At 44.7% G+C, this 13,074-nt stretch overlaps 1 protein-coding gene across 1 annotated transcript; it reads left to right on the forward strand.

The window, feature by feature from the left end:
- The first annotated feature begins 10,366 nt into the window (after window positions 1-10,366).
- Window positions 10,367-11,765, forward strand: LOC147425989 (uncharacterized). The gene has a single exon (XM_086498784.1). The coding sequence runs from the start codon at window positions 10,413-10,415 to the stop codon at window positions 11,592-11,594; it is 1,182 nt and encodes a 393-aa protein (XP_086354910.1). The 5' UTR covers window positions 10,367-10,412; the 3' UTR covers window positions 11,595-11,765.
- Window positions 11,766-13,074: the final 1,309 nt, after the last annotated feature.

Genomic DNA, 13,074 nt, shown 5'->3' on the forward strand with positions numbered 1-13,074 from the left:
GCCCTCTCCCCTGAGCTCTGATACCAATGCGAGACTGAGGGGAGTGGAGCATGCCACTTACCACCCAACCTTGCCCTATATAGGCCTTGCCTTGCTAAATATAGGGACCCCCTATACTTCATGTTCACCTTGGCCCTTGGCTTGCTGCCTAGTCTTACCCTTGGTATGACAACAAGAAAAATCTAGGTGCTAACACACATACCACAATGCATAGAACTTCCAAAAGAGATAGTTGGATAATGTTGAACCCTCGCAGTAGAAGTGAAAAACTACGGTAATAAAACCTGTCAATAACCAACTAAGCTTGGGCATGAAAGACCACAGATACACAAATGCTCGGGGGGTTCACAATCCACCAGTACCCCCCTATATGAAGTGCGTTCATGGGGTATTAAGAAAACCCCTCTTTTAACATGTTTGAATGAATAAAATGACCCCTTATTTTAAGAAAATTTTTCAAAATTGAATATAAAAACCCCTTATCTTAATGTATGTCTTTTAAATTGCCTATAATTTTTACATTTTAAAACCCCTCCTTTCGAACTCACGTTATACAGTAACATGATTACATACTGCACACCCCCCCCCCCCCCCCCCCCCCCCGGCCTGAGCACAAATGACGTGAGTAGCACCTGCCAACAACTAAGTAATAGAGTGGTGCCCACAAGTGGTATACATTAAATGTTGTGCATACAACTACACTCCAACTACACTAGCAAGTAGAAGTAACTGTCAGCTGCTACAAGGTGATGCATTGGCTACTCTAAGCAAGCTTCATAGGTTGCCTATGCTTCCCATAATGCCTACAAAATTCACAGGGTGGCACTAGAAGCATGTATGTCAAGCTATGTACACCGCTTAACTACCAATTTTGGGTGCATATGATGGTCCCAATCTGCTCCCAATAGCTCACAATGGCATTCTAGTGGCCCATGAATCTGCCCTCACTCTAGGGGTCGGGTGTGCAGTGAGGAAACTCTACACACATCTTCCTTCACCTTTGTGCACTTGTTGTGTTTAATGTGTGTGCTTCACTTGCAACGCCTCGTGGCTAGTTGACGCTACCTCTTGAGGTCTTCTTTTCGCCTCCCCAAGCTCTTCTCTACCTTGTCGAGTAGCTTGCATTACATAGTTGCTTTCGCTTGCTATAGACTTGAGTGTTGATGTTGATTCCATTCAATATTTCTGTTATTCAATGCCCGAGCTTCAACCAATTCCCTTTTCCCTAGTCTTTATGCGCATGGGATCGCTATCCATAAACACCTCCAAAAAGTGCTTATGTTCTGTTAACAACAGCCGAAAGCCCCGAACTGTGTCGAATTTTATTTGTGCTTTAGAAACTCTTTGCGCTTCCTTCAATCAGATAGGGTGCAGTGATAAGGTCTTTTATGCTATGGTTCTCTTCACAGTCTGATACACTAGTGTTTTCTACCTGAAGAACAATAGAAGTCAGAACTCCCTGCGTCTAAGGTGCTTGAACCTTATGCACCCGTCAAAGCTCGTGCACATGCGAAGCGGATGAAGATGATGTTGCCACGCTCCCCCTGCCTGTGATCTACCACTTGCGAAGCATGTATGGAGCATTCGAGTGCATAGGTGCAGTGAAGAAGGTGAATCTACACATGATCTCTTAATGAGGCCATGTCCTCACCACTCATTATTATCTCTTTTACCAATGAGTAGGAGATAATGTTAGCGAGGTTAGTGAAGGGTGTCCATCCCATTGGCTTGAATCCTAACATCTAGACCCTCTTTTCCTTGCAATTTAAGGGTCAACAGCTTAGAGACACTACAAGAGGTTGTGTGCTCTTGTGATGCTGTTAGCGACGGAAATACACTGGGTTTTTATAACCCCCGGCGTCGCTAAAACCGTCGCTACGAGAGCGTCGCTATATGCGTCGCTATAAGCGTCGCTAAATAGAGACGCTCATAGCGACGTTTACACAGAAGACTATAGCGACGCTCATAGAGACGCTACCGAGCCATAAATAGCGACGGTTATAGCAATGCCCGAGAGAATTTTTTTTTGGTGACAGGGCATTGAATGCCCTGCCACCCATCAACAATATTGTACTTGATTCACTTTTTTAAAAAAGTGCAAGGGTAGATAATAGACCCAAAATAGTCACCCACAAGACGCATTGTTTGCAAAATTGACAATTGTACACATCATAGGCAAAATGAATTGATTGGCAAATGTAATAATGACAATTGTACAACATCATAGGCATAAAGAATTGATTGGCAAAAGGAACTGCGGTGACAAATGTAATAATATACATGGTTCAAAAAGACGTATAAAATCCGTCTCATGATACATAAGCTATGAGAAACCCTAAACTAATGCTATCTAGCTACGGCTAAACTGACGTCGTCTAGTCAGACGTCTCATCGCGTCCAAGCGGCGTATCTGTCGGATTCTGCAAAAAAAGACAATAAGACAGCTTTCAGTAAATATAAACATATAACGATATTTATAAAACAATACAAAAAATAGAAAAGATTAAACCCTAATACTAACCATGCCGCCGCGAGAACTGAGAATGTCCATCAGGGCGTTTAAGCCCTTCCTGCCTGCGTACTCGCGCTCGTACGGTGTGGGATCACGTCCTGTCATCGACCACTGTCAAAACATACAAAGATTTCATTATGTTAGAATTAAAAAACTCATAAACCCTAAACTATCGAACATAAAGAGCAATGCGAAAACACTTACAAAATCGGCCTCAAATGATGCCCATCCACCGCTCCCCAAGTGGTGTGAGCTCCCTGCCTCTACTCGCGCTCTGGCTGCATCCTTTTGTTGCTTCCACTTGTCGGGATTCTCGCGCGCTGCTTTCTTCGCATTCTTCCAATCTTCTTTGGCCAGCCAATCTGGCCTGTTCCACCCATTCTTGATTGCTTTTTGCACTTCGGAACGCTTGTGTTTGCAGTATTCGCGCATTCAAATCTTCATCACGTCTTCATTGAAGCGCTGATCCCGTGTTGGAACGGGAAACTCATCATGAAGTATGCTGATGACTCTGTTTTTTAAATCACTTGGTACTTCACTCCATTTGTTTAGTATGTAGTGTCTAAACAGCTGAGAGCAAAGACCATGTTACCATATACATGTGGTAGTGATGTGTGTGAACACACTAGGACCGCCGGGGCATTTTTTCCCTCTTTAGGAGGTTTTTTCCCCCGTGCATTGTATATACGCCCATCACTCTAGGGCTATCTATCTTTCCATTGCACACTAAGTAACACACTCTCTATTGTGTGCCTTGAGCTTCCTTCGTCTTCTCCAAGCTGTGTGTGTTTCTCTGCAACCCTAATTCCAACAATTGGTATCAGAGCAGGTCACGTCCTCCCGGGCTTAGTCGCCAGCTGCTCCAGCACACGCCTGCTCACTTTCTCCGATTTCAGTGAGCTTTGGCAAGCGTTCGCAGGTCGACAAATATTTTGGGAGCGCTCGAAGAGCTTGGTCTGCTCAGAATTTTGATTTGGGCTCATTTCGGCCTCCGTTTCCACTACGGGCAGTACTGCACAGGTTATTTCGTCATTTTGTGCAGATTTTCTGTCAGTGCCGTTTTCTGCATAACAGGTGCCTTATAGTCTTCTACGGTTTGTGCTATATAGCACAAGTTGTTCCCGCTCCATTTCTCCTATTTTTGGGCAGTTTTCACATCAGGTGCAACATTTACCATGGCTAACAACAACAACACAGATGTGTTCAAGATGTTTGCTGCTGAGGACAGGTTGGATGGGGACAACTACCCTATGTGGGCTTATATGATGCAACACGTTCTTGTGTCAAAAGGTGTCTGGAACATTGTGCAGGGCATTGATGTACGTCCTGGTTCTGAAGATGTAGGCGATATTGAGGATGTTGCAGGTCTTGCTGCAAGGATTGCAGCTGTTAGAGTTGTTTTGCCTACAGCAGAACAAGCTCGTTGGGATGTTAAGGATGCGCAGGCTCATGCATTGATTGCGTTGTCTGTGAAGCGCACCATTATTCCTCACATCCGTTCAACAAAATCGGCAAAACAGGCTTGGGATATTCTAGCAGGTCTTTATGCAAGCCGCAATGAGGCTAAAATTGCTTTGCTGCGTAAAGAGCTAGAGTCGAAGATTATGCATGAGGAAGATGATATGGACACTTTCCTTGCTAGTGTCAAGGATATCAATGAGCAACTCATTTCTGCAGGTGAAGTCATTTCTGACAGTTCCCTTGTGCAGACTGTTCTTGATGCCTTACCAGATTCCTACCAGACTTTTGCTAGTACTTGGAGACTGATGACCCAAGGAAATCCTGAAGTTGTCAAGTTTGATGCATTATGCACATTGCTGTTGCAAGAGTCACTTTCTAGAAAAAACAGGACTAGGCAGCGTGCAGTTGAACAGGCTTTTATTGCTTCTCAAAGAAAGGGTGGTAACAGTAATGCAGCCACTTCTTATGGTTCTGCTGCGAGTGGCAAAAATTCTGTTCCTAATGCTTCTGCTGGCAGCACTTCGTCTGGCAATTCTGGTGATAAGGGCAAAAAGAAGATGCGTTGCCATTATTGTAAAGCCAATGATCACTTGATCAAGTCGTGTCCTAAGTTGAAGGCCAAAGAGGCTAAGAAGAAAGAGGGTGGTTCCACTGCAAATGCTGGTTCCACTACAAATGCAGCCATTGTTGAGTCTTCTGTGAAAGGAGATTGTGATGTTGATGTTGATGCAGAATGGGCTTTTAGCGCAGAGTGCACTTACAATCCTGCTGTCCATGATGCATGCTTGTCAGTTGCTGCAGATTCACATGTGTGGTATTTCGACAGTGGTGCTACAAAGCACATTACCTCACATCGTGAATTGTTTACCTCTCTCGAGTCTGTCCCTCATGGGAATTCAGTCACTTGTGCCAACAACGCCTCTTATCCAGTTCAGGGAGTTGGAAAGATTGTGCTCACTGCTGCTAATGGCAGTTCCTTCACACTTGTTGATGCACTTTATGTACCTGGGATCAAGAAGAATCTATTGTCTGTATCTGCACTTGCTAGACTTGGACTTGTAGTCAAATTTGTGGATGACAGATGTATAGTTCATGATCTCAGTTTTGGTGATGAAATTGTTGCATCTGGGCTTTTGTGCCGTGGGCTGTATAAGCTCACTTTGTATGACAAGTGTGGACAAAATTTTGCAAATGCTGTTGCAGATTCAAGGGTTATTTCAGATGCAAAACTTTGGCATGCACGTTTTGGTCATCTGAATTTTGCCAGTTTGCTGCGTTTGCAGAAATCTGATATGGTTGCTTCTTTTCCGCCTCTTGAAGCACCTATCAAACATGTTTGTGAAGGCTGTATTCTGGGTAAAATGCAGCGTTCTAAGTTTCCAAAGGATGGTTCAGTTAGGGCCACATGCAGGTTGCATCTTGTGCATAGTGATGTTTGTGGGCCCATGCAAACTCCGTCCTTGGGCAATTACCTGTGCTTCGTGACTTTCATTGATGATTACTCCAGGCATGCATGGGTATTTCCGCTTAAAGCAAAGTCCAAAGTTTTTATGTGCTTCAAACAATTTTTGGCTATGGCTGAAAATGTCTCAAAATGTACTATGGGCACCCTCCGTTCCGATCGAGGGGGGGAGTATATGTCTCATGAATTTAATGCATTTCTGGCTAGTCATGGGATAAAACACCAATGTACAGTGCCTTATACACCTCAGCAAAATGGTGTTGCTGAGAGGAAAAATAGGTCACTAACGGAAATGGCACGATGTATGGTCAAAAGTCAAGCTTTGCCGCATTCTTTTTGGCTTGAGGCCATCATGTGTGCCACTTATGTACTTAACAGGTGTCCTACGAAAGCTTTGCAGTCTATTACTCCATATGAAGCATGGCATGATAGAAAACCTTCTATTGAGCACATGCGTGTTTTTGGCTGTTTGGCATATGCTTTGGTGCCACAAGTGCAGCGCAGAAAATTGGATGATAAGGCTGTCAAATGTATTTTTGTTGGTTATAGTGCTGAAAGCAAAGGTTACAGGTTGTATCATCCGCAAACAAAACGTATTTTGGTTTCACGGGATGTAGTGTTTGTGGAAGATTCTGTTCAACCCTTGCTGTCATGTACTAGAGACAGTAATGTAAGCTCACAGGACATTTATGACACTTTGTTGCCTCTTTTCAGTGGTGGAAATCCGAATGTAAGTTCCAATGAGGCAAATGTACAGCCTATGGGGGTTTCTGAAAATGTTTTAGAACAGCCTATTACTGATGCAGATGTACATGATGTACTTGATGAGGAAAGGGCTGAAAATGAGCAGGCTAGAGGTATGCCAAAATGGCTGGTGCACACTTTGCGTGACAGTAAATTGGATGCACCTTTATCTAGTCGTACTCGTTCAGGCTCTCGCCATGCATCTTATGCATCAGATTGTTATGCTTTGGCTGTGTCTAGTTTACATGATGTTGAGGAGCCTCTGTCTTTTGATGAAGCACAGAATTCAGAAAATTGGATTGCTGCCATGAAATCAGAATATGATGCACTTATAGAGAATGACACATGGACTTTATGTGATTTGCCTCCTGGCAAAAAGGCCATTGGTACGAAGTGGGTTTACAAGTTGAAACGCAAGCCGGATGGTGAGATCGATCGCCATAAGTCTCGACTTGTTGCAAAGGGTTATGCACAGCAAAAAGGCATAGATTATGAAGAGACTTTTGCTCCCACTTGTCGTATGACTACTGTGCGTTTTCTATGTGCATTGGCAGCTCATTTTGGTTGGGATGTACATCAATCAGACATTGTTACTGCTTTCTTGAATGGTGACATATTTAAGGAAGTTTATGTAACGCAGCCTCGCGGTTTTGTCATAAAAGGACAAGAGGACAAAGTGTGCAAATGTAAGAAGGCTTTGTATGGGTTGAAGCAATCTCCTCGTGCTTGGTATGAGAAAGCTGACACTCATTTGGTTAAACGAGTCTTTCGTAACAGTCCAACAGAAAGCACATTGTATGTAAAGCGTGAGGATGATGTATTTCTCATTGTGGTTCTTTATGTTGATGATTTGCTGATCACTGGACCAAATGAGAGACATATTGCTGAATTTAAGGCTGATTTGAATGCTACTTTCAAGATGAAAGATTTGGGGCTGTTGCATCATTACTTGGGTATACAGTTTAAGCAGTGTGATGGTGGTATTGCCTTGTGTCAGAAAAGTTACATAGAGACATTGCTATGTAAGTTTGGACTTGAGGATTGCAAACCTATTGCCACTCCCATGGAAACAGGTTTGAAGTTGAGTCTACATGATGCTGGCGATCCTGCTGATGTCACTCTTTACCAAACTGCTGTTGGCTGCCTCATTTATGTATGCAACACGAGGCCAGATATTCAGTTTGCAGTCTCGCAGGTCAGCAGATTTATGCATAGCCCAAGGTCTAAGCATTGGCAGGCTGTCAAGAGGATTTTCCGCTACCTTAGTGGCACTTTACATCTTGGCTTGTTTTATCCCAAGGGGGGATCATTGCCGCCAGACTTACATGCTTTTTCGGACTCAGATTGGGCTGGTTGTTTTGACACGCGAGTGTCCACAAGTGGTTTTTGTTTCATGCTTGGCAGTTCATGTATATCATGGTTGAGCAAGAAGCAACCTACTGTGGCCACTTCGAGTTGTGAGGCTGAGTACAGGGCAGTCTTCACAGCTACGGTTGAGTGTGTATGGCTCAGACGCCTTATGGCTGACTTGGGTGTTGGACAGGACACTGCCAACACTATCTACACTGACAGTCAGAGCGCATTGGCAGTTGCGAGGAACCCAGTTTTTCATGCTCGCACAAAGCACATTGAGGTGCATTACCACTATGTCAGGGAGAGGCTCTCAGCAGGAGAGATCAGCTTGGCTTATGTGCCAACACAGGACAACCTTGCAGATCTTTTCACAAAGGCATTGTCTCGTGAGAAGCTTGAAGCTTTCCGCAAAGCTTTGGGCTTACTCCCCTTTGTGGACTGATCCTGTCCTCAGGGCATGGCACTTCCCTTTACTCATGTGCCAGCTCTCGTTCACCGCATCACTCCAGGGGGGATTTGTTACCATATACATGTGGTAGTGATGTGTGTGAACACACTAGGACCGCCGGGGCATTTTTTCCCTCTTTAGGAGGTTTTTTTCCCCGTGCATTGTATATACGCCCATCACTCTAGGGCTATCTATCTTTCCATTGCACACTAAGTAACACACTCTCTATTGTGTGCCTTGAGCTTCCTTCGTCTTCTCCAAGCTGTGTGTGTTTCTCTGCAACCCTAATTCCAACAGACCACGCATGCGCGAGATCACCTTCTTGCCGTCATCATCCATGATGATGCCGCCGCTGAAGTCGACGGAGTAAGACAAGCCCTCTGGCCGGTGACGCGTGAACCTGGGTGTTCCGGCAGGGGTCTCTAGCGGCGTGTCGATGGGGGTACGGACGTCAGGTGTCTTCACCGGCTTAATCTTTAACGGCTTTTGGGATAGTTTCCTACGACGTTAAAACTCTCTTCTTCTTGTGTGTGTGTGTGTGTGTGTGTGTAAACCTAAATAAACCTAAGTCTAATCTAATATAACATAAATCTAAATCTAACGTAAATTATGTTATATTAAAAACAAAGAACTAAACTAACAGGGATTATAAGAACCTTAAAACTGATTTAACACATAATTTTTCACATAACTCGGCAAGAGTTGGCATTCTCATCACTAAAGATGTGAGAGTTAACTTCCGATGGTGACGCTGCCTCATCTCCATCCACATCTGACCACAGCAATTGGCCCTTTAGACCGTTCTTGCTCTTGTTACTAACTTTGAAGTTGCTGTTGAATGACTAGAGGTTGTCTAGATGGTCATTGTGTCGGGGATGTAGTGACTCTTGCCGCCCTGAAGATCCACCTTCTTCCCTATCTTCTGAAGACATTTCACCAGTACTTTTGGATCGACGGAGCCCACCATGAGTGAAGGCAACAATACCCTATATTCCATTGAGGGCTTTCTTCACCCGCTTCATGCAGGCATCGCAGTCTATGGAGACCTAAATCTAATCTAATATAACGTAAATCTAAATCTAGCGTAAATAAACGTAAATCTAGTTAAAAATAAACCTAAATCTAATTTAATTTAACTTAAATAAACCTAAATCTAATTTAACGTAAGTCTACATCTAACCTAATCTTTAACGTCTTTTAGAATAGTTTCCTACGACGTTATAACTCTCTTCTTCTTGTGTGTGTGCGCGTGTGTGGATGTGTGTGCCAAGAAAAAGAGATAAATGGTATAACCTTTCTATCACCCATGCCAAGTATGATAGATTGATTATGCCATTTTCCTCTTGAATAATAGGTCTTGAGTTCAACTCCTCGTCGGCTAGATCTTTAGGTCTTTTAATTTTAATTAGTTTCCTACGACGTTAAATTAGTTTCTCTCTCTTTCTCTCTCAATGTGTGTGCGTTTTTTTGGATCGTATGCATGTTTTCTCTCTCTTTTCCTCTCTCAATGTGTGCGTTTTTTGTTTATGCATGTTCTCTCTCTCTTTTCCTCTCTCAATGCGTGCGTTTTTTGTTTATGCATGCTCTCTCTCTCTCTCTCTCTCTCTCTCTCTCAATGTGTGTGTGCATTTTTTGTTTATGATGTGTGTGTGCGTTTTTGTTTATGTTTGTACTCTCTCTCTCTCTCTCTCTCTCTCTCTCTCAAAAACACTATGTGTGTGTGTATGTGTGTGTGTGTGTGAGAGAGAGAGAGAGGGAGAGAGAAAGAGGGAAAGGGAACATGAGAATGAGGAGAGGGAAGGAGCATACCTGGCTCTCCTTCCTCTTCTCGTGTGTGTGTGTGTGTGTGTGTGTGTGTGTGTGTGTGTGTGGAGAAGAAAAAGAGAGAGAGAGAGAGAGAGAGAAAGAGAGAGAAGGAGAGAGCGTTATCTGCTCCTTGCTTGAGAGCGTCGAAAAACTCAGATCTGAGATCTGAGTTTTTGGGCGCGCTCGGTTATTTTTTTAGCTCAGTCGGCGTCGCTATGAGCATCGCAAATTTACAAAAGAAATTTACGACGCTCATAACGACGCTGATTTTTTTTTTTTGAGCGTCGCTATGTGAGCGTCGCTAATATGAATAGCCTCTTGTAGTGAGATTAGGTGTTCATGATCATAATAAAGATGATGCTACGATTTTTTCTAGCTTTCATTGCATAATAACGAAGCTAAGAATCATCATTTGACACTATGGCTCTTTGGGCGGGCCAAAAAGTCCTAGCGTGGCACCATTTTAATTATACTATTTTAGTCTTACAAATGGCACTGCGTCTGGGCTCTTATAGTCAACACGTCCTTTGGACAAATTTTTAAATACAAATCGCGAGAACGTGCCCTTGGTGGCTTTCATATTCGTCTCAACTGCAAGTGCAGTGCAGGCTGGCAGCACCGTGGGAATGCAGTCAGCACAGCAATATGATCATGAGCTTCCGGAGGAAACGCTGCTGCAGGTTCTCTCGTTTCTGCCATTTCCCCTGGTGCTGCAGGCTCGCCTGGTCTGCAAGAAATGGCGGGCGCTTCTCACGTCGCCCGCCTTCGCACGCCTCTGGGACTCCCGCCGGGCAGCTCATGTCTCTGCCAGCCCCGTGGCGGACGTCTGGCTGCTGCGCGAGCGGGTAACTGATGATGGCACACATTCGCTTCTCTTCTTACCGTGCAGTATGAGCCATCAACCACCTCGACAGAGCCAAAACCTCTGTTATGGCCCTGTTCTCCGACCGCCTGAAGATTACAAGGCGGCTGGCGCATGTAGTCATGGGGCGATCTTGCTTTGTGCGTGCAACCCGGGAGTATCCCGTCTGCTCTGTGACCGATCTATGGTCTCCCCTCCTCTATTCTCCCTTCTCAACCCCCTCACAGGGTGCCACATCAGCCTGCCGCCTCTCCGCCACATCCTCGTCACCGATTGCCTGGGCGTATCGGCGGCCGATGCCAGCTTCACATCTTTCTACATCATCTGCTCCGAGCTAGCCTCCGAATTGTACGACTCTGCAGCTGGCTCATGGCGGGTTCTGCCCGTCATGCCGATGCATCTCACTAGCTACTCCAATCGAGAGTACGTGTGGTGGAGGGGAAGGTTTTGCATTACAACTCACCGACATGTCCTAACATACGATGTGCACAGCGACCGTTGGGATTCACTCAAGATGCCGGCATCATGTTTCACGCCGCCCAGTACACCATTTGATTCCATTAAAGCCCACACCACTCTCCATGCTCTCAGGGGACGCCTCTTCTTGGAAGGCTGCTACGTCCCGGCTGAAGGAGATACAGTGCGCATCGGCGTCTCCGAGCTCGATCCTGTCCTCGATGACTGGCTAGAGGTGAGCTTCATGCCACATCAACTCTCAAGGCAGCTGGCCGCGGGCATCACCGGGCCAGTCCATCCCTTGCATGCGTTGTTCGACACATCCTTCTCGAACAAGGAATCCGATCGCATTTTCTTCATCCCCCGCCACCTTGAAAACTGGGGTGACAATATAGTGCCTGCAGGAGTCTACCATGCTATTTCAAGATTTTGGACAGTGGCAAGTATCTCAAATAACGAGCTCAAGCACTCAATAGTTCAGCTGCTATAGGAAAGCCTTCACATTCGAACCGAGCTTCACTGCACTGAGTTCCTTTTTAATTTCCCCATAGTATGATCGAACAAATCTGACAAAATGTTTTCACGTTTTCTAACAAGATGTGTTGTTTATATATAATTATGGAAATGTATGGAGAGCATCATTTGGGCAATATAGTGTACTGGCGATGTTTGCAAGCTATATGTTGTTGTTGTCTGCATTGTGAGTGCATACCAGTTTTCTGGGTGTTGGGATTTTATGAGAGCTTAACGATGTCACTTAGCCTATCCGTTGGTGCTGTTGATGCAGTAGTATGTTCCACGTTGGTGCATATTCCTTTCCGTGGTATGATCTTGTAACTTTGGCATGAAGTGGAGCATTCCATGAGGACTCGGTAAAAGCACCAAACTAAGCACAATGAAATTGCACGTATCGTAGCCAGATCAGGTAGGAAGGAAAAAATCATATGACTTTTCACAGATGATTCATTCATCTTTAGCTGAGCAGGTGCTTTACAATGTGAAGGTGTAAGCTTTATAACGCTATATTCAAGTGGGGTTTTGCCTTTGCTTTCATGGGCTCCTCTCTCTGCTCCACGTATAGTACTAGCTAGCAGCTATTGACGCGACCTGAGATAGACAGCACCGCACCTCCACCTACCCACCCTCATGTAGGTAGCTTCTCCTGCTCTCAGATCGCACCATGCCATCAGCATCGGGCCCCCCCCACGATGGCAGTGTTTAGGGCACGTTCTCAAATTGACACCTTTCTGGGGAGGTGGATCAATGGCCCACATTAGGAGTCGCGATGCAAGTGCAATCGGGGCCTTCCGATCATCATTTGAACTAGGTGTGAACAGTGAACTCGGAGCTATGTGCACCACACCAAATTTGGTGTGAACTCGGTGTGAACTCAACATAAACAAGGTGTGATTTGGGGAGGGTCTGTACACCACACCAAATTTGATGTGAACTCAATGCAAACTCGGTGTGAACTAGGTGTAAACTTGTCCGCGACGCTGTGATATATTACTTACCACACACACACCTTTCAACGAGTGCACGTTAGCCTAGTGGTTAGCGTCAATTCCGTGGGGGAGAGGGTAGTGGGTTCAAGTCCCAGATCCGAGAAAGTGAGAATCTGTTGCATTCCATAGGCGATCCAACAGTCACAATGAACCGATGATCGTGAGCCATTGATCCCACCTCTCAAAACAAGGTGTCATTTAGTAACGAGTCCCCTCCATTGAAAGGATCTTTGTGAGATACCCAATAAAAAAATGAAATAAAAAACTGCCACCATACGTATTGGGTAACATAAGTTATTGCTTTGAATGTTTCATAGGATTCCAAATCTATGGCCCATACTTTCTTCTAGATAGGTAACAATCGTTTTTTAGATATTTTTTGAGCATTAATTACGTATGAAACTTGAGATAAACACCAATCGAACAACTACATCCCTAGAGTGAAGAGGATTTACAGTAGGTAAC

The sequence above is a fragment of the Adiantum capillus-veneris genome, chromosome 24 (genome assembly GCF_014529385.1).
Source record: "Adiantum capillus-veneris isolate H3 chromosome 24, ASM1452938v2, whole genome shotgun sequence".
NCBI classification, from domain to species: Eukaryota; Viridiplantae; Streptophyta; class Polypodiopsida; order Polypodiales; family Pteridaceae; genus Adiantum; species Adiantum capillus-veneris.